The 24,950-nt window shown below is 45.9% G+C and overlaps 2 protein-coding genes across 2 annotated transcripts; both read right to left on the bottom strand.

The window, feature by feature from the left end:
- Nucleotides 1–4,925: 4,925 nt before the first annotated feature.
- On the bottom strand, nt 4,926–9,083 carry rgcc (regulator of cell cycle). Its single transcript, XM_035175135.2, has 5 exons — nt 8,924–9,083; nt 8,575–8,748; nt 6,821–6,928; nt 6,641–6,703; nt 4,926–5,678 (listed from the first exon to the last, which is right to left on the bottom strand). The coding sequence occupies exons 1-5, from the start codon at nt 8,949–8,951 to the stop codon at nt 5,671–5,673; spliced, it is 381 nt and encodes a 126-aa protein (XP_035031026.2). The 5' UTR covers nt 8,952–9,083; the 3' UTR covers nt 4,926–5,670.
- A 1,890-nt stretch (nt 9,084–10,973) lies between these two features.
- On the bottom strand, nt 10,974–24,928 carry f5 (coagulation factor V). Its single transcript, XM_047342717.1, has 25 exons — nt 24,703–24,928; nt 24,317–24,387; nt 23,169–23,291; nt 22,124–22,336; nt 21,875–22,036; nt 21,059–21,280; nt 20,806–20,971; nt 20,415–20,595; nt 19,731–19,827; nt 19,446–19,651; nt 19,108–19,255; nt 18,793–19,005; nt 16,327–18,370; nt 16,076–16,244; nt 15,130–15,366; nt 14,656–14,872; nt 14,391–14,570; nt 14,149–14,265; nt 13,990–14,061; nt 13,798–13,883; nt 13,554–13,709; nt 13,236–13,380; nt 12,978–13,129; nt 12,116–12,298; nt 10,974–12,029 (listed from the first exon to the last, which is right to left on the bottom strand). The coding sequence occupies exons 1-25, from the start codon at nt 24,864–24,866 to the stop codon at nt 11,883–11,885; spliced, it is 5,871 nt and encodes a 1,956-aa protein (XP_047198673.1). The 5' UTR covers nt 24,867–24,928; the 3' UTR covers nt 10,974–11,882.
- Between the last annotated feature and the right edge of the window lie 22 nt (nt 24,929–24,950).

The raw sequence follows: 24,950 nt of genomic DNA, 5'->3' as shown, positions 1-24,950 counted from the left end.
TCCGTCCTTTGTCTGTTACAATAATGTTTCCTCACTTTATTACACAGGGTGTGTAGTGTTATTTATCTGGGACAAATAGACTTTTACAATTATCTAATTTACTTTTATACATTTTCTCTTGAGTTTTCTTCAAACACTGCGATGAAAATAAAAGTTCTGGTTATAACAATGTGGTCTCACACAGAAATACAGATGGAACAGCATCTGTAACATCTGCTCCAATGTTTTACATACAAACAGAGAAAACTCAATAACTACTACATGAATTTAATTATTCTATTATATTGTTATAAAACCATAGTTTCAGTTTACAAAGCTTCAACGCTGTAAAGACACTGACATCATCCTCAGTTTGACTGTGGCTCAGTATTTATATTTATATTTAATATTTCATATCCTCGTCTCTTCTTTTCTCTATTTGCTGTTAAAACACAGTATAGTCTCTTTAGCTGCACGGGGATCGAACCCTGTCTGAGTGGACGACCCGCTCACCCGCTCACTGCTTCTTTAAGAGGAGGTGATGAAAGGAAGAGAGAGAGAACCAGGCAGAACCTGAAGTTTCTAATATTACTGAGCTGGAGATGAGACAGAAGGAGAAATGGGAGGAAGAGGAGCGAGAGACAGATGGAAACCAGACACTGACAAGAGGAAGGAGGGCCACGACAGCACAGGACCATCTGGGATCACACACACACACACACACACACACACACACAGACAGATGATTGTGTCCTCAGGTCACACACACTCAAGTTCTCTGTATCAGAGTCCTTCTCTGATTTTCTCCCACGTCTCCATGTTGGTTATTGTTCTGTTTCTAACGTCACACATCGAGGATCGTCCAGACGAACGCACTCAGCACATTAGCTCCTCTGACGTGACTCATCACTTTGGAAACAGAGGGTCACACTGACTTCAGACTCCCAGTGTTTCCTCTGACTCAGATCAGAGAGCCGGTCGCTCGGCCACGTAGACGTCCAGCGTGAGTCACATCGGCTTTTTATCTGGTTTTGATTAACAAATGTATTAGTGTTCATCGTTCCAAAGGCAAAATGTAAATAGTGAAACGGTCTTTACTTTGTTATCTGTGACAAATGAACCCAGCGTCTTTTCCTCAGCTGTTTCCTGCTCGTGCACAACCTGTCCAACTGTCCCAGTTCCTCCTGGTCTGAGCTCGTCTGACTCAGGACGTGCAGACTGAGGAGCAGCCAACAGAGGCAGCTGTGTCCAAACACTGGCTGAGACTCATCGGGCCCAGAGCCCGGAGTTATTATCGCTCCACATCGTCCCAACGCTTCACATCTCATGTCCCTCAGCTCTGCCACGAGGAAAACCTGCAGAGCTGCAGAGCTGCAGAGCTGCAAGAGAAGAAGAACTACACGTGGAGTCAATCCCAAAGATTAGAAATCGACAGTTTACTTATCTACTTAATTCTCAGGGTTAAACTTTTGTCAGCTACTGGACAGGAGAGTGAAATGAGGAATACATTTGTGTCTCAGTTAAAAACAAACTAAAAAGGAGCGAGCACCTGCCTGAGCTTTGTGTTCAGCTGCATGATCGTCCTCAGCAGAAGATTCACTCAGGTCAGAGAGTCACTGTGATGGAGCTGGTGGAGTGGTGAGAGCTGGTGATGAGCTGGTGATGGGCTGGTGATAGCTGGTGATGGAGCTGGTGATGAGCTGGTGATGAGCTGGTGGTGAGCTGGTGATGAGCTGCTGATGGAGCTGGTGATGGAGCTGGTGATGGAGCTGGTGATGGAGCTGGTGATGAGCTGGTGATGAGCTGGTGATGGAGCTGGTGATGAGCTGGTGATGGAGCTGGTGATGAGCTGGTGATGGAGCTGGTGATGGAGCTGGTGATGGAGCTGGTGATGAGCTGGTGATGGAGCTGGTGATGAGCTGGTGATGAGCTGGTGATGGAGCTGCTGATGGAGCTGGTGATGGAGCTGGTGATGAGCTGGTGATGGAGCTGGTGATGAGCGGATGAGCTATGAGAGCTGGTGATGAGCTGATGAGCTGATGAGCTGGTGATGAGCTGGTGATGGAGCTGGTGATGGAGCTGGTGATGAGCTGGTGATGAGCTGGTGATGGAGCTGGTGATGGAGCTGTGATGAGCTGGTGATGAGCTGGTGATGGAGCTGGTGATGAGCTGGTGATGAGCTGGTGATGGAGCTGGTGATGGAGCTGGTGATGGAGCTGGTGATGAGCTGGTGATGAGCTGGTGATGGAGCTGGTGATGGAGCTGGTGATGGATGTGTCAGCGTCAGGCAGCAGTGACCTTGGTCCTCGTCTCAGCGAGTCTGGACTCTGTCTCGGTGATGAAAGCTTGTCAAGGTGAAGAATGAGGTCAGAGGTCGTGAGGTCACACTTCAGATGAACTGTGACCTCGACCACCATGTTCGAACCCTCGCACGATCAAACGCCTCAGAAATCATCTTTTCATCTTCAAAAAACTGACTGAACATCAAGAATCGGACAAATTGTTAGGTTGAGATACTTCTGAACTCTCTGGGTTTCAACCACTTCACTGAGAAACCTTCATCTGATGCAGACGGACATGTTGCAAGAAGATTTAGAGCATCTTAAGAAACACAGGACGTTTCCTACTGTGATCAAAGAGAGAACATACATGTGCACAACCACAGAATCTGTTCACAAGTCAGCATCAACATGTACAACTACACACATGTAGCGTCCAACATGAAAACACACACGTCCCCCGCTTGTCGCTCTGCCGGCACATCTGGACTCCAGCGATATTTGGTTCTATGTATTCCTGTCCTCTTTGTGATGTGGACACACATCTGTGCGTCTCTGCCCACACTAGACGCACCACCCTCCAGGGCCTCCAGGGGCCTCCAGGGCCTCCAGGGCCTCCAGGGGCCTCCAGGGCCTCCAGGGGCCTCGCGTAGGAATCCATCCTGATGTAACAACTGGCATGTGGTCGCAAGATTTGGTTTTCACCTCAGCTTCCTCCCTTCACCTCAGCTTCCTCCCTTCACCTCACTTCCTGCCTGAACCCAGGTTCACGTCATGCTCCTCCTGTGCCCCCTCGTCCATCCCTCTGCCAGCCTGACTCGTTCCCACACTTCCAGCCCCGTGTCCACACAGACGTTTCTCTGCCAAGCCCAACACTTCTGCAGAACTGACCCTCGCTGCCAAAAAGATGCCCACTGCTGCCAGAGAGGGGCGGGGGTTTGATCCCCCGTCCTCGGGGATCATGTGTTGTGTCAACACGCTGGAGCCCTGCACACACCAGACCCACGGAGCTGATAGGTGGACTCACAGTGGGACAGTGCCCGCAGCCTCCCCTCTGCCAACTGTAGTAAAGAAACAGCACGGAGACGGGCGTCCATGCCAGCTTCCTGCCATCAGATTAGCAGACTGGCATGCTGGGATCGCACTGGGATCGCACTGGGCCGATCCACAGACTGCGAGCGGCCTCTCGCCTCTAAGCCTCATTTAAACACTTCAAAACACGAGAGGAAATCAAAGCAGCAGAATCAGTGAAGGAAGGGGGGGGGATCTCTTAATGTGCAGTAACCAGCCGAGTGTGGACACATGAAGATCAGCAGAGTTTACTGGGCCATGAAAACCAGTTCAGTGGTTAAATGGGAGTCACCACGGACCTGTTGTGTAATGTGCTGTGGAGGAAAAACAACCCGAGGACGTGACGTCACCTCGACTGCTTCTCAGAATCTTTACAACAGGAAGTCTCTGTTACAAACTGGGAGCTGGGAACTTCAAACTCTGCCTTTGCCAGATGAGAGAATTTGATTATGTGACCCAGTATTTTTTACAGTAAGATTATTTTTGCAATCGAACCAAACTTCATCCTAAACTGTCCCTTTAGCTCCAGGGACCACAGTGATTGGACCGTGGCTCCTCTGCACCTGCTGCACTGCTACACAACCAACATGTATATCTGCCCACAGCCTGTGACCTCTGACCCCCCGCTGGTCAACAGACTGAGGGGTGCCTCTGACACCCCCCACACCTGTTGCCGGGGCAGGAAGGGGCTCACACCCTCCGGTCTCCCTCCACCTCTGGAAATAGACCCTGTTGCTGCAGAAGTTACATAAGTCGCCTCTTTCTGGAGCCGTTGATTAATGAGCGCAGACGGTTGGAGGCTTGTAACGTCTATTTCAGTGTGTCTGTGTGTTGTTGTCGACACGAGTTGGTCCAGGATAAATCTGGCACTTTAACGTGGCTCTCGTGTGGTTCGCCCGCCTGTGTACGCGACGCCGTGTTGGCCTCGGTCCTGGAAAGTGCGGTGGAGGAGATCAACGGATCAGCTGATCAGAAACACAGCAACAAGGAAGCAAGGGGACAAATAGATAAGGGGATAAGGGGACAAGGAGACAAGGAGACAAGGAGCTGGTTCTGGTGCTGGTGGTGCAATGGAATTCAAAGATCTCCTCTGTGTCACTGCTCAGATTCAGACCATCAGAAACTCTGATTTTTCTGAAGTTAGATTTAAGTGTTTTTAAACCATATTAAATTAAATTCAAGATCTATGTCAACGAGACAGATATGAAGGAAGATCAGATTCATAATTCAAGATGAGGTGGAGAAGAAGTCGAGCAGAGAACAAACATCCAAACCTTGTAGATTGTGTTAATATCTGTATCACTGAGGAAGAACTACAACACATATATATTACCACTGATATTAAGGAAAATGTGCGTTGAATGAACGTTAACATAATTAAAACCTAATTAAAAGAAATTTAAGACTTTTCAAGGAACTAAAATTCAGATTATTCCTGAGAAAACCTTGAAGTGCTTCTAACGTGAGTGAGGTTATGTAGCAGGATATAAAATCCATTCAGGCTGTGATGAGGGGAAACTGAAATCAGATCTGAACCGGAGTGAAGCCAGATTGAAGCAAAACCTTTTATAGAAATAAAGCAAAGAGACGTGTTGCTAAAAGAACAATATCTCAGACTTTAATATCTGGCAGACAGTAGCTGTATTAAATACATATATTTACTTTCCAGTTTTTCTTTCCCTAGCGGATTAATTTCCAGTTCTCATTGAAACATGGAACCTTTTATTCCAGTCACATCTTAATCTGACTGTTAATATCAAAGCAAATAGACTTTTAGAACCATTATTATTTACACAAGTTACAAAAATAATATATTTCACAAAAAAAAAAAAAAGACAATAGGAAGCTCTATAAAATTACAAATATATTTCTATTATAAAAAGGCATTTCTTTTAAATACTCTTCCAGCTCAGGTTTCAGATGAGGGGGTGTGACCTGCTCCGTGTGTTGGTTTGTGATTCTGACAAATGTTCCAGTGAAAATATTCCGTGTTGTGATTCTGCACAACAACAAGTGTCCTCGTCCTCGTCTCCTCGTCCTCGACTCCTCGTCTCCTCGTCTCCTCGTCCTCGTCTCCTCGTCTCCTCGTCCTCGTCTCCTCGTCCTCGTCTCCCTACAATGGTCGTGTCCTGCAGTCGCTTCAGGCGGCCGGGACTCGGTCGAGCTCTAACTTTAGGAGGCTCGACCGGACGCCGCGGTGGAGCCACCAGTTGCCATCCAGCTGTATCCTGTTGGGTGGTTGTCAGTGTGGGTGGGGGGGAGGCAGGTGCATGTTCGGGGGGAGACGTCCACTCCCTCCCTCTCTCGTGGCTTCACTCCAGGACGCCTGCCAGCCTCCGTGTCACATGCCTGAGGAGAGACAGACAGATCTGATTAGAACAGGGCTCCTTGGCTCAGAGGTCGCCGGCTCTATTCTGAGAGCGGCGGACAGAAACAGCCCTAATAAACACGTGCCCCCGGCTAACAGGGGTCGTCTGACCGGATCTCAGCTCCGGTGAAAGACGCACATTCAGAGACTGGGACACAGAACAGAGGCGGTGGAGGGGAAACAGAACGGAAGGAGTTCCAGCTCCTCACTCCTCTCCTGACAGTTCCAGTTGGAATTTCAGCCCTGAACACATTCCTCCTGCTCTGATGCAAGTTCCAACACTCACAGGCCTCTGGTGACGAGGAGGCTCCACACAGAGCCACTGTTTGTCTCTGTTGACTGGACATGATCTGAAAACCACCTAAGGACGCCTCGTGTCCGACTCTGAGTCTCTGAAGTGACATGAAAACGTGGAAATAGAAAAGTCTAAGTGTCGTGTGCAGCAGATTTCACGGTGTTGGCAGTCGTCTTTCTTTCTTCACAGTTAAGTGAGTGACAGAGTGAAAAGCGATTCTCTCTCCTGTGTAACCCCAGAGGCCTCGAGGGCCACGTGACGGGGCCCAGCTCCATCACCGTCCTGACACATCACTGCTTCTCAGAACCCTGAGGGGGTGTCCTGTGTCACTATAGGAGCGGTCGTTAACACCCTGACCCTTAAAGGCCGATTCATGGTTCTGAGTCGAAGCTAAGCCGTAGGTTCGCAGGAAGCCTTCGCACGGGGCCACGCCGCAGTGAGCGGGGGTGTTACAGTTTCTATGCTGCTGAGTTTCTTCCTGTTTCCAGTTCTCTGGCGTCTCAGTTTCCTTCAGACCAATAAGAGTTATCATGTTGGAGCTGATAGATGTCGAAGAGCAGTTACTTTATATTAAAGAACTGACAGTAAGTGTCGGGTGCAGGTCTGAGTGTGAGTGGGGTCTGACCGCGAGGCTGCGTGAGCACTTACTCTCTAATGTCTTGTCCAGGTCGGCGATGAAGTCCTCCAGCTCTTTAGTGTCGCCGAGTTTGGCTGCAGAGGAGAAGAAGCAAAGATTCAGACTCAAACGTGAGCATCTTGAATCACAGACGGGTCAGTAAACAACCCGTCTCTCTCTCTCCGAGCGTCTGTTCTCATGATTTCACTCACGTTTCGGTGACGTCCGCGGCGGCGAGGCGGCTGCGGGGGAGAACACGGTGAGAGAATTCAGCCGCTCGTCACTGAAGCTGAAGCTGTTTCTGTTCAGGGACTCTGCACCTGTCACGAAGAGAGAGAGGACACACACGGATTAAAACGAGCTCACACACACACACAGAAGTCTGATGTGTGTCAGTGGAGCAGCTTCAGTGTGTAATCAGAACATTCTCCTGTAATCACAGCCTTCCTCTGTGGCCTGTCACACACATGCATGTGCTTGTATTCACACACACACACTTGGATACACAAACTGAGACTCTGACCCCTGAGCTCAAACCATCTCTGGACACGACACCTTCTTCTCTGCGTTTGTAGCAGCAGAAGTTTCCGCTCAGCTCCTCTGGATCGAGGAAGAGCAGAGCAGCTTGTTGATGGGCTGCAGCTGATCTGTACGACTCAGATCTACAGATCTACAGATCTACAGATCTATAGATCTACAGAGCGTCACATGGACGACACAGTGTTCCCTCCCGATGTGGGATTGTGAAGTTGAGTGTGTGTGTGTGATAAAAAAGGCTGAAGACACCATCAGTGTTTAATGTCGACCACTTAACTCCCCTCCTCCCTGACCTGAACCACTCAGCACTGAACACACAGCGTGAGCCCCCCCCCCCACACACACACAGGGCGCTGCTCCCTGATTCCTGCCTCCACTTCCTCTCTGGGATGGATCTCAGTTTGGGTCATTAATCTGGTGTCGGCGGCCCGTCCATCCATCAGGCTGCAGCACAATGGGTCGACAGCTCCTCTTCATGAGAGCGCCATGGAGAAGACGGAGCTCCGGCAGGAATCTGATCCCTGGAGCAGATCAACAAGCTCATTAGAGCCACAGGTTCAAACACCTGCCCCCATGCCCCCCCCCTGACGCTGCTCGTTGCTCAATCCTCAGGACGAGTAAACGCTGTGGGCTCTGATGATGGAGTCACAAAACCCCCGGAACACATCAGATCTTTATCATTTGCACTTTAAAAAGCTCTGACTCTCAGTTTGAGCTGAGGACGGTTGAAGTCTCTTCTCACACTTCCACTGAACAACTTTCCAGAAATCTGAACCACCATGAAGATCTTTTCTCCTCACTCCCTGGAGATCCCAGCCCACTCACACATGTGGGAAGCTGCAGTTTCCTTACTCGTGGGGACCTGAGACATATTTTCCTCAGTGTGTCAGAAGCTGTCCTCGATGAGGGGGCAGCTACCGGGGAGGGAGATTCTTAAAGCCACCGCAGGGTTGAGTAATTCAGTAACTGAGACACAATACGGGGGCAGGGCTGCCAGAGATATGCAGCAGGAGCTTAATCTAACCCCAAAATCTCTGGAGCACTTCTCTTGCTCGTTTTGTGTAATTGTGTTTTCATGCTATGTGCAACCACAAAATAAGATACTGCACAGGAGGAGGAGGAGGAGGAGGAGGAGGAGGAGGAGGAGATATGACTCCGTGAGGGAGCATTAATGAGGCTTAAGGTCCACGAGCCTCAGATAGAAAAGACTCACACTGTGTGTAAGCAACAAGAGGCAGATATTATTTCTACAGGACCTGATCTCCATTCTGGAGTCCCACTTTGCAGGAGTGGAATATTTCTTATTGCACAGTTTCAAAGTTCTGGATCCTCCTCAGATGAAGACGAGGAGGTTAATGCTCCTCTAACCGACACTAGAGCAGGACGTTAGTAAAGATCCTGCAGAATAAAGACATGGTGGTGGTCTCACTGTCAGAGTCGCTGATGCCGCTGTCGCTGACGCTGGCGCTGCTCCTCCTCTTCGCGGTCTTCAGGTGCTCGTCGTACCTGAAGTGACGCTTCTCCACCGGCGACGTGAAGTCCTCCATCACCGCGTCGAACTCGCACAGCACGTCGCTCAGGTCGTGCTCGTTCGCCAGGTCCGCTGCAGGACAACAGACAAAACAACACGTGATTCATCAGGTTCATAATCACCTAAATGTGGAAGACGCAGCCTCATAGCGAACTAAAATATGATTATACAACATGAATGAACCTATAGTGACAATTAAAGCAAAGTTATGATTTATTAATAATAAATACATGTATAATAAACTCACCTTGAGCTTTGAGTTTTGGAGATTTCATGATTCCAGTGTTTTTTATCCAGAAAAGTCTCAGTTGTTCTGAAGTGAACGTGAAAGTTCCTCAGTGTTAAAGTTCCGCTGTTCGAATCCTGCAGCTCGAACTGAGCCCGAAGCTGCGCGAGCTGCAGCTTTATACAGTCTGTGGGCGGCGCGTGCGTGCGTGCGTGAGAGTGCGTGCGTGAGTGTGCGTGAGAGTGTGAGTGTGCGTGAGTGAGTGTGTGTGAGTCTAGTGACCAATAAATGTTTCCCCGGGTTGAAGTTACCCCCACCTCCTCTCTCTCATAAAAGTGTGTTTGTAAACAGCCCGTGTGACGTCACAGGAGGAGTAACACAGATATTAATACTTGTGACCTCGCAGCTTCTTCACATTTTATTATTATCACCGGGCAGATTCTGACACACACACACACAGACACACACACACACACACACACACACACACACACACGGTTATTAATGTATCTCAGTGATGTCACACATTCGATATAATGAAGTGGAAAGTTTACTAAAGTTCACTTGACTTATTATTACTCGTCACAAGTTAATTAAAGTTTATTTATTATATTTGTTGTGTAACTACAACAACAGCAACAACATTAATAAAAATAATCTTAGTACAATATATTATAAATCTATAGTATAGTATAAGCTAGGATAGGAAATAGGATATAGGATATAGGAAATAGGAAAGGATAAACTTTGTTGACCTCCAGGGGGAAACTGGTTTACTACTAAAACAAAAGTACACAATCCATCAACATGACAACACCAGGCAGAGCCACTGAAAAGGAGGAAAATAGTTTCATCCCAACAACAAAAGAATCCATATCCCATAAAACCTCAGATTTTGCCTGTGAGGAACTATTGAATTGTTAGAACCTGAATTATACCATTTAATTAGTAGTTGACACTTCCCATATATAATTTCTCTGGTAGTGATTCACACTCAGTAAAATGAGGAGTCATAGAGTCATGTCCATCAGGGTGTGTGAGTAAAGTCATGAGGTTGAAGTGAGTCGATGTGTTTTTGTGTGTTTGTGTTTTTGTGTGTTTGACTTTAGTCACATGTTTCCACCTGTTTCCGTGTTGTTGTTTCTCAGACAGATGCTGGTTGCTGCCACATCTGCTCCTTTGATCTCATCAGACAGATGTTGATCAGACACGTGAGGATGTTGTGCCTGAATCTGACCTCTGGTAAAAGTGAAGCTGCAGCGACACCTGGTGGTGAGAGCGCAGAGATGCAGCTGGTGTTTGGAAGCTCAGAATCACAGTGGAGGGATTTTTTCCATTTAGCTTCCCAGTTGTTAAGAGGAGTTGACAAAACAATCTCATCTCAAAGTTCACTGACTTCCTTACCTACTCGTCTGTTCAGGGGCTTTCGACCGGATCACCAGTCTTCATCAGCGAGGGGGAGGTGATGAAGACTGGGGAAAGGTGAGCTCTGCATCTGGTGAACTTTGATGTGCTGGTTTGCAGCGTCACGTTACCTGAGCAGGTTCAGAACCATCTCTACAGGAACCTGGTGTCACTTTGTTTTTCACTTGGCAACTGGAGGATCTCCATGTTTGAAAGAGTAGAATCTGGTTAAATGTCTGGAACCTACACGTCCACCAGCTCCTACATCTGCAACAACAGAATTCCCTCAACAATAAAGTAGCTGTCACCTCATGATTTCATCCGTTATTCCCACAGTCAAACTTCTCACTTCTCCCAGACGCTGCAATAAATCTACCTGTGGGTTCACTGGTCTCCAGCACACCAGTAACAGGCAGGGGATCCATGCTGGGACCTTCACACGTCCACTGACCAGTTCCACACGATCAACAAATGGATAAACACTCCATGTGTTTGCAGCTGCACGTGTCTGTTGACCTTTGGCCCTGAAGGTGCCGCTGAACGACCTGGTCTGAGCAGAGGTGCTGAAGGTGACGCGGTCAGGACGACGCCAGGGTTCACGAGCTCGTAGCAGAGAGACCGACGCTCCTGAGATGAGCTCATCGCTGGTACAAATAAGAAGGGTCCATCATATGGCATCTTATTTATTGCAAAATAAATTACAAGGCCTCTACTTACATATTTACATTCATCTCTATTCGTTTCATGAAGTACAAAGTTGGACGTGTCAGAGTTAGAAATGCAACGAGTTTTAAAAAATCACAGAAATATTAACAAAAGAGTGAAGAATTGTATCACATAGAACCAGAGTGTCTGCATTAGATACACTGAAGTATATCTTTATATAGAATTTATTTAAATGTTTCTTTGCACAAGGAAAAGTATGAAGCACAAACCAATGACACAAATAACAGCATTAAAAACACATGAAGATATAATATAATAATTCAACACTTTTACATCCTATTAGGTTAAAACCTCTGAACCCGACCAGAGAGAAACTGATATTTAGGAGATTTATGTTTCAGTTAAGTTCGACAAACTATGATGAGTTTAACGAATGCATGTTTGTGTTTACATTATAAAAGCTTTGATTTCGTATATCTGTATATGTTTTATCCTCTACAAAGATCCTGATGAAACAAATGCCACATATTTAGGGGACTTAATTTCTATGTGTGTGTAATTTGGTGCAGCTTCATTAGATTTAAAGGAAATCTAATAACATGTTAAATATTTCTGAGGAGCCTGTTTGATGCTTAAATGTGATGCAGATGACGTTAGTGAGATCAAAGGACTCAATCAAAGAATCTCCGAGGCCTAAAGTTTACTGATGGTTTGCTTTTCTAAAACTCATCTGAAGGTCTCAACCCTAATATGTAATGACTTGACCCATACATGTTAATTGAATACCTTTTAGTTTTATCATTTGTTTTATGCACCTTGAGAAGCGCTTTGCAACCTTGTTTAGATAAATACAAATAAAGTTATTATTGTTACATAGACTTGATCTTAGGCAAGTTCAGTGTGTGTTGCATCACTCAAACTCGCAGCCCAGCAGCTCCACCCTCATGGTGATGGAGCTCGTCCAGCTGCGGGGGACGATTCGGATGAAGCGTGAGAAGATGGGGGGGTAGATGTAGTTCTTCACGTGGTCGTTGTTGTTATTGTTTCCTGAGAAGGTCTGGATGTGATGAGAAAGAAACAAGACATCGATTAGAATCTGCTCCTGGTTCACATGTCTCCAGTTCCCATGTGATCTTGCTGCACCTTGTACTGGAGCTCCTCGTCGTCTGTGTACTGGATCCAGTTGATCCCGTTGTCGCTGTACTGGAGAGTGTAGGACATGACGTACATCTCTGTCCTCATAGACTTGGCTCCCTGCGTTATTATACCTGTGATCTTCTTCACCTGCGGCAGTTCCACCTGCAGCCACTGGCTCATGTCATGGTACTGAGGAGGAGAAGCACAGACAGAGAGTTTGTTCAGCGCCATCTTGGTTTTTAGAAACCAGAGGTAACCATTATTGGGAGGACTGGGGGCGGAGCCTGACGGAGAGCTCGATGACACGCCCACTCGCACCCATTGGACGGTGCTACCTGTCAATCACACTGTGGTATCCACCCCCCAACACATCCAGTGCTTTATGGTCTGTTTGACTCTAAATTATCATGATTCACAAAATGAACATCAGCTGTTTGAAGAAGACTTGAAACTAGAGACTGAGACATAAACATGTTTACTGACGTTATAAAGTGAGAAGTAGAGTCACTTTCTACAGAAACTACCAGTAGAGTCGCCCCCTGCTGGTCACACAGAAGACAGGTTTTTGGAATGTACGAACATTTTTACATAAAGTCTATGATAAAGATGGAGGACATGAAAGTTCCCACAAGTGAAGCCAAATCGCCTGGATCGCCCTCTGGTGGCTGGCTGCAGTAGTTTGGCTTTAATTAGTTAAGTTATTAAATAAAAACGCTGCAGACGATGTCAGACGGCAGCACCTGAGATATTTTAGCTTCATTTTAATCAAACAGAAGTAAGTAAAGACATATTCTTCATCTTTATTTCACTCTATAGCTGAATCTGAAGGTGTCCATTCTGACCTGCTGGTCAGGATTAGAGTCAGTACCTTGGCCTGCCAGGCGTTGGTGGTTCCCTGCTTGTTGAGGCGAGCGAGGGACGGTTTCCAGGGTCCAGAGTACCAGCTGGAGGCCGTGGAGCTGGCAGTGAGGAGACGATCCCCAATGAGTCCGCTCTCGATCCCCAGGGGCACCGAGCATCCTGAGGCCGCAGATTACAGATTAGATAGATAGAACCAATGATGTGTGACACAGATATTGATGTATTTCATCCTTTTCTTTCTCACACGAGCAGGAACAGACTTTACCGTCGAGCTCGCAGCCGTAGAACTCCATGCGAACTGTGGCCTTGTTGTACCAGTTCATGGGGTGGAGTCTGATGAACCGTCCAATCAGAGGTGGAGAGAAGGTGTTGCTCTTTGTCACGTACGCTTCCTGGTTCCCAATGAAGACCTGATGAGAGACGAGGAGGTTTCTAGGTGTTAATGATGATTCATTTCTCAACATTACAAAACGTAAAGTGTCACCAGCAGATTCTGGAGCGTATAACTTGGAGGTTTTCTGTGAGGGAGAGAACACAACTGCTACATTTGCATTTATCGAAGCGGCCATCAAACCCCGCCCACCTTCCTGAGGCCCCCGCTGTCGCCCTTATAGAAGATCCACTTCCTGCGGTCGGTGCTGTAGGAGATGAAGTACTTGACCACAAAGTGGTAGTTAAACATCTGCTTGGCTCCCTGAGTGGCCACCTGACTGATCACGACTGGCCTCTGGAAGTCCACCTGCACAGAGACACTCACGTTGTCATCACGGAGGGAGCAAGTGCAGATGTGCAGATATAATGATTACACACATATAACACACACACACCTGAATCCAGCTGTTGTTCCGCTCTGTGCTCCACGCGTTGTATCTACCTTGATTGTTCAGTCTGGCGTGATACGGCTCCCAGTATCCTGCACAGATGGAAACACTGTGGTTAGACTGGTGACGTGTTTGCTCTCACAGCTTGTGTGACGGCAGTAGGACGACACTGTATCTGACAGCCGGAGGAATGTTTACCTCTGGTGTTGATTGCTGTGATCTGAGCATCTTTCACGCTGCCTGACTCCAGACCCAGCGGACGGTTACAGTCTTAGAGGACAAGCACAAGAAATATCTCAATATTAAAACACAATATAACATCTTTAGATTGTGCAGCAGTTATTGAATTGTTTGTACCGTTTTCTAGGATCAGGAAGAGAGTCTGCATTCCCTGCTGCTGGTTAGTGCCAACTTCTGTCTCCAGCTGCCACAGACCAGGTTTGGCAGGAAGCATCTCCAGAGTCGCAAAACTCCCTGCAGACAGTTCGGTAAACGAGTTGAAACACATGTCTCTGCTGCCAAGCTCACATCAAACACCATCAAATACTCGATAAATAAGGTTCTTCTGAATTCTCCTGGACGGACACGTCAGTGCTCACCGGGCAGCAGAGGGTAGACAGCCTGTCTGTGGCTGCCGGTCCCCCTGTGCAGGAAGGTCTGGCCGTGGAAGTGGACACTTTGAAAGTCTTTGGGAGAACCCATGTTGAAGAGGTGCCAGTGCACGAGCTGGTGGGTGTTCATCCTCAGACCCTTCAGGTTGTAAATGATCCCGTTGATGGCTGAGGACACAACAGGAAGATTCTGAATCCATTCCAGGTGCAGGATTATTTTAACCAGACCAGTTGAAAGTACAACATTCTTTACATTGGAACTTGAGCTTGTCCTTGAAGTGAGGGTCAAAGTTTCTCCTGCGACTTTTCCTCTGCATCATCTCGTGGTTCTTCTCGTAGAGCCAGCTCTGAGACTCGTCGAAGGTCATGAACAGCAGCACGAACTCCCTGATGTCCGGCAGGTTCCCGCTCAGGGTTCCCTCCCGACACACCAGCAGAGGCCCGATCAGGCCCGAGTGGAGGTCCCGCTCCTGAGAGACAGAGCAACAGTAACATTACTGTAGTTTCAAACCACACGTTCACTTTGCACAACCCAAACATAGACTTCACAATATACAATTTAGTTTATTTTAATTTAAAGGTTTACGTTTGTGTAATAATGGTGAAAAAACATTTCTGTGACTTTTTCATGCAGTCATAAATTGAATGATAGATTACAGATGATTCTGAATTCATTAATAGCATTTTTAACATATAATTAGTTATTAATCATCTACAAAGTACTCACAGGGTTGACACCTGAGTAATAGGCCCAGGTCAGACAGTCAGAGTCACTTGGCTTTGGCCCGACCTCGTTAGGGAGCTTCCATAGATACGTGAAGGTGGTATTGGGTTGAACCTCGTTGTCGTACTTGTACCAGTACTTGGAGCCGTCCTCGTAGGACAGACCCTCGTTCTGCTTGGTGTAGGTAACCCCGTTTGGATGAATGGAGTACGGCCGGTTGCCGTTGTTCCTGAACACCACCTGAGAGGAAGAACACGGTTACGGTTTGTGTCTCTATCTTTTGTGTTGGTCTTCACAGTTTGTATCATATGGGTCGAACATGACCCCGTTTTCAAACTTTGTGCTGTAATGTAAAGCTAAATAAATCTCACTGCTATGCTGACGACACACAGTTATTTATTTAGTTACAGTCCAAGAAACCTCCTTCTCAAAACCTCCTCAAACGGTAAAACTGAAATTCTCTTGTTTCCTTTATATATAAAACCAGTCGACTTGTTTTTAAGGATCAAGTAAAGAGTTGAACTGAAGTTCATTTCAAATATTAAAGATTAATCCTGTTGAACATCTTGAGGACTTCCACACGGTCGTCCATGACTCTATCTTTTCCCCGGTAGATTTCTGTATCATCCTCTGAACAGTTTATTACTGGTTCAAGAAAACGTGACACATATTTTAGCCGCGCTGCATCGGCTTCCTGTTGGTTTTCACAATCAGTTTAAGATTTATAGATTTTTAAGCTTTACACAATCGAGCTCCTTTGTCTATCAAGGATCTGCTCACTTCTTAGATCGGCTGATAGTCGTTCATCTCGAAGTGAATTTAAATTAGTTTATTTTCTATTGTTCAAATGTATTTTAGTTTTATCCTCTTGTTAAGAAACGTGCTGTATAAATAAATCCCTTGATGAGATAGATAACAGCAGACTTCCAGCTGATGGATCCAGTCTTACCATGATGCTTTGTCCAACCTCGGCCTTGATGACCGGTCCCAGGATTCCCAGATGCTCGTCCATCTCTCCACGGACGTCGGGGGTGCTGAAGCTACTGTCCGTGTAACTTCTGAAAACCACCTTGGCGAACGTCGTTTTCCGGGTGTTAAGTTGCACTTTGTCTTGTCTCCTGTGACGACAGCATGACCTCATTTCACTTTCTGACGTTTCTTATTGATGCACAATTTTCTAACGTCGTTGTCGGAGCTTACCTCTGCCCGTAGCCGCTGTAGTCCCACTTCACCTCCTCTGCAGAGATGAAGTACGTCCTGACGTTGGGGCCTGAGTACTTCAAGATGTATTTGGAGGTCTCGTCCAGGTACATATTCTTGATGTCCTCGTGGCTGCTGTAGGGGTCTTTGTAGACCACATATTCATACTCATCTGCTTTCACGTCCTGCTCATCCATCCCGAGATGATCTGGTTCATCTCCAGGAACATACAGCTCGTAGTCACTGAAGTCATGCCGCGGCATGCCGATCACCACGGGCATGTTAATGAGCTCCTCCTCATCAGAGAAGGGGACCGGTATGTTGGGTCGGGTGCCGCGTGGCGTCATAGCTGGATTGAATCCACGAGGAGAGAACGGCAAACTGCTCCTGGCCATAGGCTTGTACACCTTCTTCCTCTTGGTTTTCATGCCCTCACCCTTCTGAGGCCTCTGTCGGAGGTGCACCGTCTTCATCTTCCTCTTTGGGGCTGGCGTTGATCGAGGGGTTATTCTCGGGAAATATTTCACCATGTGGTCGGGAATCTTCCTGGGCTCCGTTTGGTGAGTTCCCTCGTAAGTCCAGTTGTGGCCCTGTGTTTTAACAGAGGTGGATTTAATCACCTCCATGTCGTTTTCTCCGAGGTAGATCAGAATTTCTTCCCTGCTCACGGTGGCACTAAGATCCTCGGAACTTCCCGTTCTGACTCCACCACTGGATCTGGACGAATCCCCATCCACCGTCTCGTTTCTTTCTGCAGACGATGTCTCGTTCCTCAACCCTGAAGAGTTTGATCTGGATAGATTTGGATGTGGTTTGTTCTCCAGCTCTGCTCCAGTGCTCAGAGAGTCGATACCACTGCTTCTGTCGTTCTCCACCTCTGACACAAGGATTGTCAGGTTGTGTCTGTCTGTGCTGCTGACGTTAAACTCTCCAGCGTCCAGAGAGGACAATGTTGCATCTGCTGACATGTCAGTTGCTGTGTTATTCTCATCTTTCCTCTGTGTCTCTGGCAGACTGAGGGAACTGTTGGTGTTGGACTGAGCATCAGAGTAAGAGAACACGTCTCCTCTGGTGAGTCTTTCCTCAGAGTCCTCGGCAGACGTCCGGTTATCACCAGTCAGGGTTACCTTATGTCTTTCAGTCTCCAAGAGGGAACTTACATTTCCAGTCGGTGTCAGATTTGCAGATTTTTGCACTGTTATTGTAAGATTAGTAGTTTCTTGTTCTGCTGCTGTAATGTTTGTAGTTTCTTGTTCTGTTGCTGTAATGATTGTAGTTTCTTGTTCTGTTGCTGTAATGTTTGTAGTTTCTTGTTCTGTTGCTGTAATGTTCGTAGTTTCTTGTTCTGTTACTGTAAGATTAGCAGTTTCTGGTTTGGTTACTCTCAGGTTTGTAATCTCTGCAGAAACATTTCCAGCAGCTGATAATTCCGTAGCGTTGTGGAAAGTTTTGTTCTTCGTGTCAGACACAGCATCATTATCAGGATTAGAAGCATTTTGAGAAACGTTGCTATTTGTAGTTATACTCTCGTCCTTCGGTGATTTGTTATATGAGACGGTCGTGTTCTCTGTTTTCAATGTGGAAGAAGTGTTAAGTATTGACGCTACACTTGTGTTCTGTATACGTGTCGTATTCTCACTCAGAAAATCAAGCACTGTGACTTTCACTCCATCGGCCTCTTCACGATTTGATAATAACGTCTTGTTCATTGTGTTTGGTTTTGGTCCGTCGGGCACATCAATGGTGTCGTTGTCGAGGAGAGAGAGGTCCAGCTGCTCCATGTCGGACGTTGGGTTTTTGCTGGACCTGATACCCAGCTCTTCTGCAAACCTGTCTGTGTCAATGTCCACCACCACATTCTTATGTGCCGGCTTCTCCTCTTCCTTCTTGATGTCTTCCATGGTCTGAGGGTTCCACTCGGTGAAAGGGCCCTTTTGCTCAGGGTAATCGTACTCGTACTCGCGATAGCACTCAACATCCTGGAACTTCACCCGCATCCCTTTGGTCGTCTCATGAGAATTCAGAGAAGCCATGAGCCAGACACCTGAGGAAAGACACACAAAGATAAAAAAACGAGATTGAGGACATACAGTACAGATTTTTTTTTTATGTGGATCTGCACCAGATTACACACACTCATAAATATCAGTCCTCTAAATGTGCCGGATTTTTTCAGCTAGATCAATGAATTATTTTCTGAGAAATCAAGGAAAATGTATGTTCTAGAAATTAAAAAAGATCTGCCCTTCCTTGAGTCATACACCGTCCCTCCACAACGTTTCAGGGAAATCATGTGAGTAGCTTTTGTAAAATCAAAAACGAACTAATTGGAACTGACATTTGCTTCCAATTGTCTGACCTCTGACCTTTTCTTTACAGTCTCAAATATAAAAGTATATTCACTTTCTCCTTTCCCTCTACGATATCCCAGTTTGACATGAAAAGGCCTGTTAAGCTGTGACTGACCGAGGTTGTCCATGCTCATGGTGATGGTTTCTCCGGTCATGGGGTAGAGGCTGAGGACGTCCTCCGGCCGCTCGTTCAACTTGAACATGTGACCATAGAACGTAGCCGTCTGGATGTAGTCCTGTGCTCCGACGCTCGACACGTGCCACGTTGCTATCTCGCCATTGCAGAAGCCCAAGAGCGGGCCGCTCTCAAACGTGTAACCGTTAATCGCTGTAGGGAAATGGACGTCGACATCAGTCAATGCAATGCAGCTGCATGAATGAGCTGAATGAGCTTTTGTTAAATCTCTCATCTGATTACAGAAAAACTTACTGTGCATGACATTGGATTTGTAGAAGTCGGGGTCGGCCTTGTTGACTTGGGTTCGATCGCAGTTGTTAGCGATGTTGTGATCCAGGTACCAGCTCTTGTTCTCATCAAACACAGCGAGGACGGCGTGTTGCTCCTTGTCTGCTTTCAACTGGAGAAACAAACCAAAAGCCTCATTGGTCCGTTGGCATTTATAGAACATTTTAACTTTAGGTGAGTTGGGCCTTCGACACTGTGGAAATGTTGTTTGACTGTCAATAGTCAGGTAGTAAGTTACATGTCAATCAGAATAGCAGCAGCTGTTTTCATGGATCCACCGTCACTGCCCATCGGCGCTTTACCTGCACGTTCCTGAGATTGAGCGACTGACTCTTGCAGATCAGGATCGGTCCGATCAGTCCTGATGCGATGTCACGTGGTGCGTCCACTGCGCTGTGGTACATCCGAGTCAGACATCGAGAGTCTCCGTCCAAAGGCTCATCCTCCTCCACCACTCTCCAGACGTAGGTGTGCGTCTCGCCAGGCTGAACCCCGTGAGAATGGTTGCCTGGCAACCGCATCACAAAGCACTTCATTAGATACAGTACATCGTCACTAATTAGTTTGATGGTGAGAAGAGACTCTACCTCCTTCTGGGTAGTTGACTCCCTCCTCTGACTTCAGGATTGTCAGACCGTGTGGATAGATGCTGTAAGGCCTGGACGCCATGTTCTTAAAAACAATCTGTAAAAGGCCGGGAGGACGTGTGAAGGCACAAAGTCCGTCAACAATCTGAGCTTTGATAGTGTTTAAAGCCACAACAGTGGAGAAGCTGCAGAAGGTTTCATAGACACTTGTTTCTCCTCCAGGTGGACAACTCAAACTCTGCTGACACCATTTTCATCACATTGTCTTTAACATGGCGAGATATTCATGGATGTTGAAGAAAGGGGACTGATCATGTGGATTCAGCAGAGAACGAACAGTTTATATTTATCTTCAGTAGTTTTATAAATGTGTCCAAATGAACATGATGGATTTGGTGCAGAATTTAAGGGCCTGTTGGGTCTTGGCAGAAAGATCCGGTCGGCTGTCTTAGTAATTTATTCTTTAATAGGAGAATACAATTCTTCTGTTACTAAATCATTTAATATAATGTGTCACTGACTGAATAACTGTCTGACTTGCTTTTAAGGTGGATTCCTTACAAACACTGATCCCTAAGAAGCTGGATTTAGATCAGAATGAACATTTACAGACAAATCTTCTTGAGTTTTTCTGAACTCTTTGAACTAGAAAACAGCTTCAACATTAAACGAGCCCGATCTCACCTTGATAACGTCTCTGATTTGGGCTCTGATCACTGGGCCCAGGATCCCAAGCTCATTTTTCCTTTGCTTGGTCTCCGTCCTCTCTGTGAATGAATCGTTCTTGTACATCGTGTACACGGCCTTCTTGTACTTCCGACCAATGCGTGTCGATGACTGTTTCAAGTACTGCAGCCTGAAGTCCCTGCACAAAGAGATGAGAGGTTTCATTTCATCTTGGAAACAGAACTTCAGCTTTGTGACTGCAGAAGAGTGGAAAACAGAGAAATGTTCAGTCCTGATTTAATCCACTAATCAGCAGCTCTATCATATATATCAGGTCATAAATGAAAATATAGCAGTGTGACCTTGAATCAAACCCAGAGGGTGTTTGATCAGTGTTTTAAAACCTTACTCATCAATATGTTGGTGCATGTTAGGTGCATAGTCCCAGACAATTTCCTCAGCGGCTATGAAGTATATCCACTCGCTGCTTCCTCTTTTTTGTGCGATAGTCAACCGTCGGCGTGGAGTTTCGAAGCCGTCGCACGTCTTCACATCCACAAAACCGTGCATGCCAGCTGCAAGAGCAGGAAGTACAAATTTAGAACCACTGGTAACATGTGTGGTGGACAGAGGATCCATTCATCCCAGTGCAGACAAACCACCTTCAATGTGTCTGCTGATGTGTGACGACAGCAGCCAGCGGCCTGTGTGGATGGCCACCATGCTGGCAGTGGCGGTGGAGCCGCTGATCAGACCCACTGACGACACTCTGTGGCCGGCCTGCTGCAGCACCTGCCCGTTCATGTGCACCGAGAAAACCTCCGGCTCCGAGCTCATGCCCAAGAGGTGCAGACTCACGGAGGCATGAGCGCACACACTCACATCTGGAGAGAAAACAGGAAGCTGGTGGGTTTCATCTTTGAATCGTCGTGTTCATGCAGAAAATGTTGTTTTTCACTGACTGGAATTCATGTACACACATGTGCTACACATCTGTACAGACAAGCAGCAGTGGAAGAAACGTCAGATAAAGAATTGTGAGCATGCTCAGTGAGATTCTTCTTCTTTAGGTATATTGGTGTTGTTGTTGTTTCTGGTTTCATGTTCATGACACAAAGCAGCAGTGAGCATGTGTGAAGTGAATCTGCACTGATGTTTGTTTTTATTGACTTGACTTTGCTGTTTGCATGTGGGCAAGAGAGGAAAACGTTTCTTTTACTAGATATCTGTCAAGAGTTAATCTATTCAACAATAACCCAGCAAACTATGGAAATATTACTATCATATTATCTAATAACTATATCTATAAAAACACTGCTTCCCTCTGACATGCAGTCGGGTTAATGACGTCGAAAATAGACAAAGTTGATGATGATGCTGAAGAAATTCATTGTTTTTACTTTACCATAACTTTGTTAAAGTTAATTTGCTGCTACAGATAAAGAAGAAGTGAAGACGTGACTCCCTGAGCGACTGACCTGGCAGGGATCCCTTGGTGTATCCGTTGATGGTGTATTTGACGTGGTTGTCTGCGGCGTGGCCGATTGATTTGTACCTGCTCTCCTTCTCATCAAAAACCCCAAAGAGGAGCACATACTCCTGGTGGAAGTTGATCTGATGCCCCGACTCATTCAGGCTTTCTGAAAGAGAGGGACAGGGGGACAGAGGTGTTGACCCAGTGGACTTCAGAGCAGCTGACATGTTGTGTTTGGTGTTTCTCTGCTCACTAGGCTTGCAGACGAGCAGCGCGCCGATGAGGCCGGAGTTGAAGTCCTCCACGACGTTCTGGTGGGAGATGTAGCTGTAGGTGAGACAGACGGGGTCGTGTGGCTGCGGTGAAACGTCTGACGTCACCTCCCAGTAGTAGACGTGTTCGCAGTTGGGCTGCACGACGTCGTCCTCTTTCTCTTTCTGTGACGTGTTGTCAAAGTAGTGGGCTCCTGCAGACAGAACGAGAAGCAAATGCAGTTTGAACGAGAGAAAAACGTCTAGAACGTCACTCAGTGGAGTTCAAACCTCCACACGGCCCGACAGTCCCTGGAATTCAATCAGGCTGCAAGATCCAGGAATTATTCATTGGGAAAAAACGTTTTTGACAAATTCCTGGATCTGCACCAAAATGTATTGAGTTCCCTCCTGACCCACCTCACAACCTTCCACCGAGTTTCGTGGAAATAGGTTCATTTGTTTTTGTGTAATCTGTTTTACAATCAATCAAACAAACAAAGAATCGAACTAATCACCGTACAGGGGGGAACCCGGGTGAACCTTAACCCTACAGCCGGGTTGAATCCGAGTCATTTCATTGCTGTGCAGGGGTCTGAGGCTGTTTTCAGACTTTCTTCATTACATTTGTGACATTCTGCTTAAATCCCCCAAATAATGAAGATTTAAAGAAGAGCTTCCCTCGAGCTTCTTTCATTTTGAATCCTGCACTTTGACTTTCAGCAAATGAAGGAACATTTACTCTCAATTTCCTGAAACTCCAGTTCCAGTCATGTCTTTTTTAGATTTCTCTCTACACATAAAGTCAGACGGTGATTTCCGTCGGCTCAGCAAAGTGCCCTGTTGGACTTCAGCTCTTTGGGAATCGGCCTGTCCGGGTTAATATTTCAGAAAAAGACAAACAACGTTGTTTGTTGTGTTGGTCAATCCTGTGTAAGTATTGGAATGAGTAACACGACGAGCTCCCACCAGGACTCTAACAGACACACACTGAGGTACAGCTGTGTCTCCGGGTCACCACAGCGGAGTCATCTGACGGACACCCACCCTCTGACTGCTTCCCGTAAGCGACCCCGTGTGGGTGGATGCTGTGTGACGTGGTCGCCATGTTCCTGAAAGTGACCACGAGGGTCTCGCCCTCCACCGCCCTCAGGGTGGGTCCGAGCAGACCTGCAGAGAAGAACACGCACTTCACACTCTCGCACGCAACACAATCCACTGTGTGTGTGTGTTTACATGACACAACAGAGCAGATAACGTCAGTTCATGTTGACTCATCACCTTCTTCATGTGTCATTACTGTTGATTCACTGACTGTAATTAACAACCAGACACTCTTTCACCATTTTTATTATTTATCTAAAGCTTTAGTTTCTGTCTCTAACTTTCCTTCCTCGTTGTTTCCATGCACTTTGGAACTAATTCATTAATATTTTGTCTTTGCTTTTACCATCTATTTTAATCATCTCATAGTTTTATTTTATCCTATTTATCTTTACTTTTAAATTCTTTAATAGTTTGCTTTTTTAACTGTTTCCTATTCACCAAATTTCGTTTTTGACTTGTAAAGCACCTTAACTGTTTTTTAATAGAAGCTATATAAGTGTATTATTGTTATTTGGGACAGTTGCATAGTTTCCTGCTGATTTATTAGTGTTATTAGACATATTTATTATAAATTAGAAGAAAGCGAAACACTAGTTATAAAACAGCTGCTTTTATAATTCATTAACTGCAGAGAGGTGACACATTAAGGGAAAATCAAGCTAAAATTAACAGCAAATATAAAAAGAATCCTGAGGTTTTCTGCTCAGTTGAAAATCTTATTAAACAGAAACCAGTCAGTGTTTTGTGTCTTTTAATTATTCATTTGTTTAGTTATGACTTGAGGTGAAATTATTGTTATAATTATTATTATTTCATAAACCTCAAACCCTCTATTGTTCTACCATCACTCTATGTCTTATATAAATCCTTTAACAGCATCTTTAGATTTTTCTCTTGAAATGTTTTGTAGATTAAATTTATTCTTTGTTTTTTTAGTTCATTTCAGAAACCTGCAAATATACATACACACCATTTCCTTTCTGGATAATAGTTATGAAATACGTGTTTTTATCTGTGTGACAAAGTGAATTTGAAGACAGTAAAAATGTTTCCCTGTTAATTAGAAGCAGAGTGAATTCAGCGTTTACCTAACCAGGAGGGATGAGTCTTCGCCTTCGTGAAACCTTTCTCATACTCTCGAAACACCACTTTCTTATAGCTGGAAAAATACAAGACTTTAGTCAACACGCAAGAAAAATGTGGAGAACATTTTACTTATATTGAAATTAAAGTGTGTGACTTAGTCTGTGTCTAAATATATAAAAACAACAATTGATATGATTATAATTGATTAAAAGGATGACAAAGAAATGAAATAAGGACAAACTGAACTATTACAAGCTACAAAGAACTTTAGCAGCAGAAGATTAGACAGAAATAATTTAGAATAAATCAATACTAATGAAAAATAATTTTAAAAATGCCTTTTTCACATCTAGTTCTTCTCATTTGAACCCTCAAGGCAGTACTGTACCTGTGTGTGTCATTGTCAGAGTATTTCCAGTGTATCTCCACAGCAGCGATGTAGTAGTGTCTCTCTTTGGGTGGATGCTGCTCCGCCGCTCGGACATGAAGGACGGGCAGAAGAACCAGGACGGGCAGGAGACACCGAGCTCCAGCCCAGAAACAGAGCTGCATGTCTGGGGTGAATCCTCCAGGTGACACTGGACACGACAACAAGTCAAGAAGCTGTGATCTGCCAGGGAGGTTGGCTCTGTGCTT

This window comes from Hippoglossus stenolepis, chromosome 13 (assembly GCF_022539355.2).
Source record: "Hippoglossus stenolepis isolate QCI-W04-F060 chromosome 13, HSTE1.2, whole genome shotgun sequence".
NCBI lineage: Eukaryota > Metazoa > Chordata > Actinopteri > Pleuronectiformes > Pleuronectidae > Hippoglossus > Hippoglossus stenolepis.
This window is presented reverse-complemented; position numbering and strand designations above follow the sequence as displayed.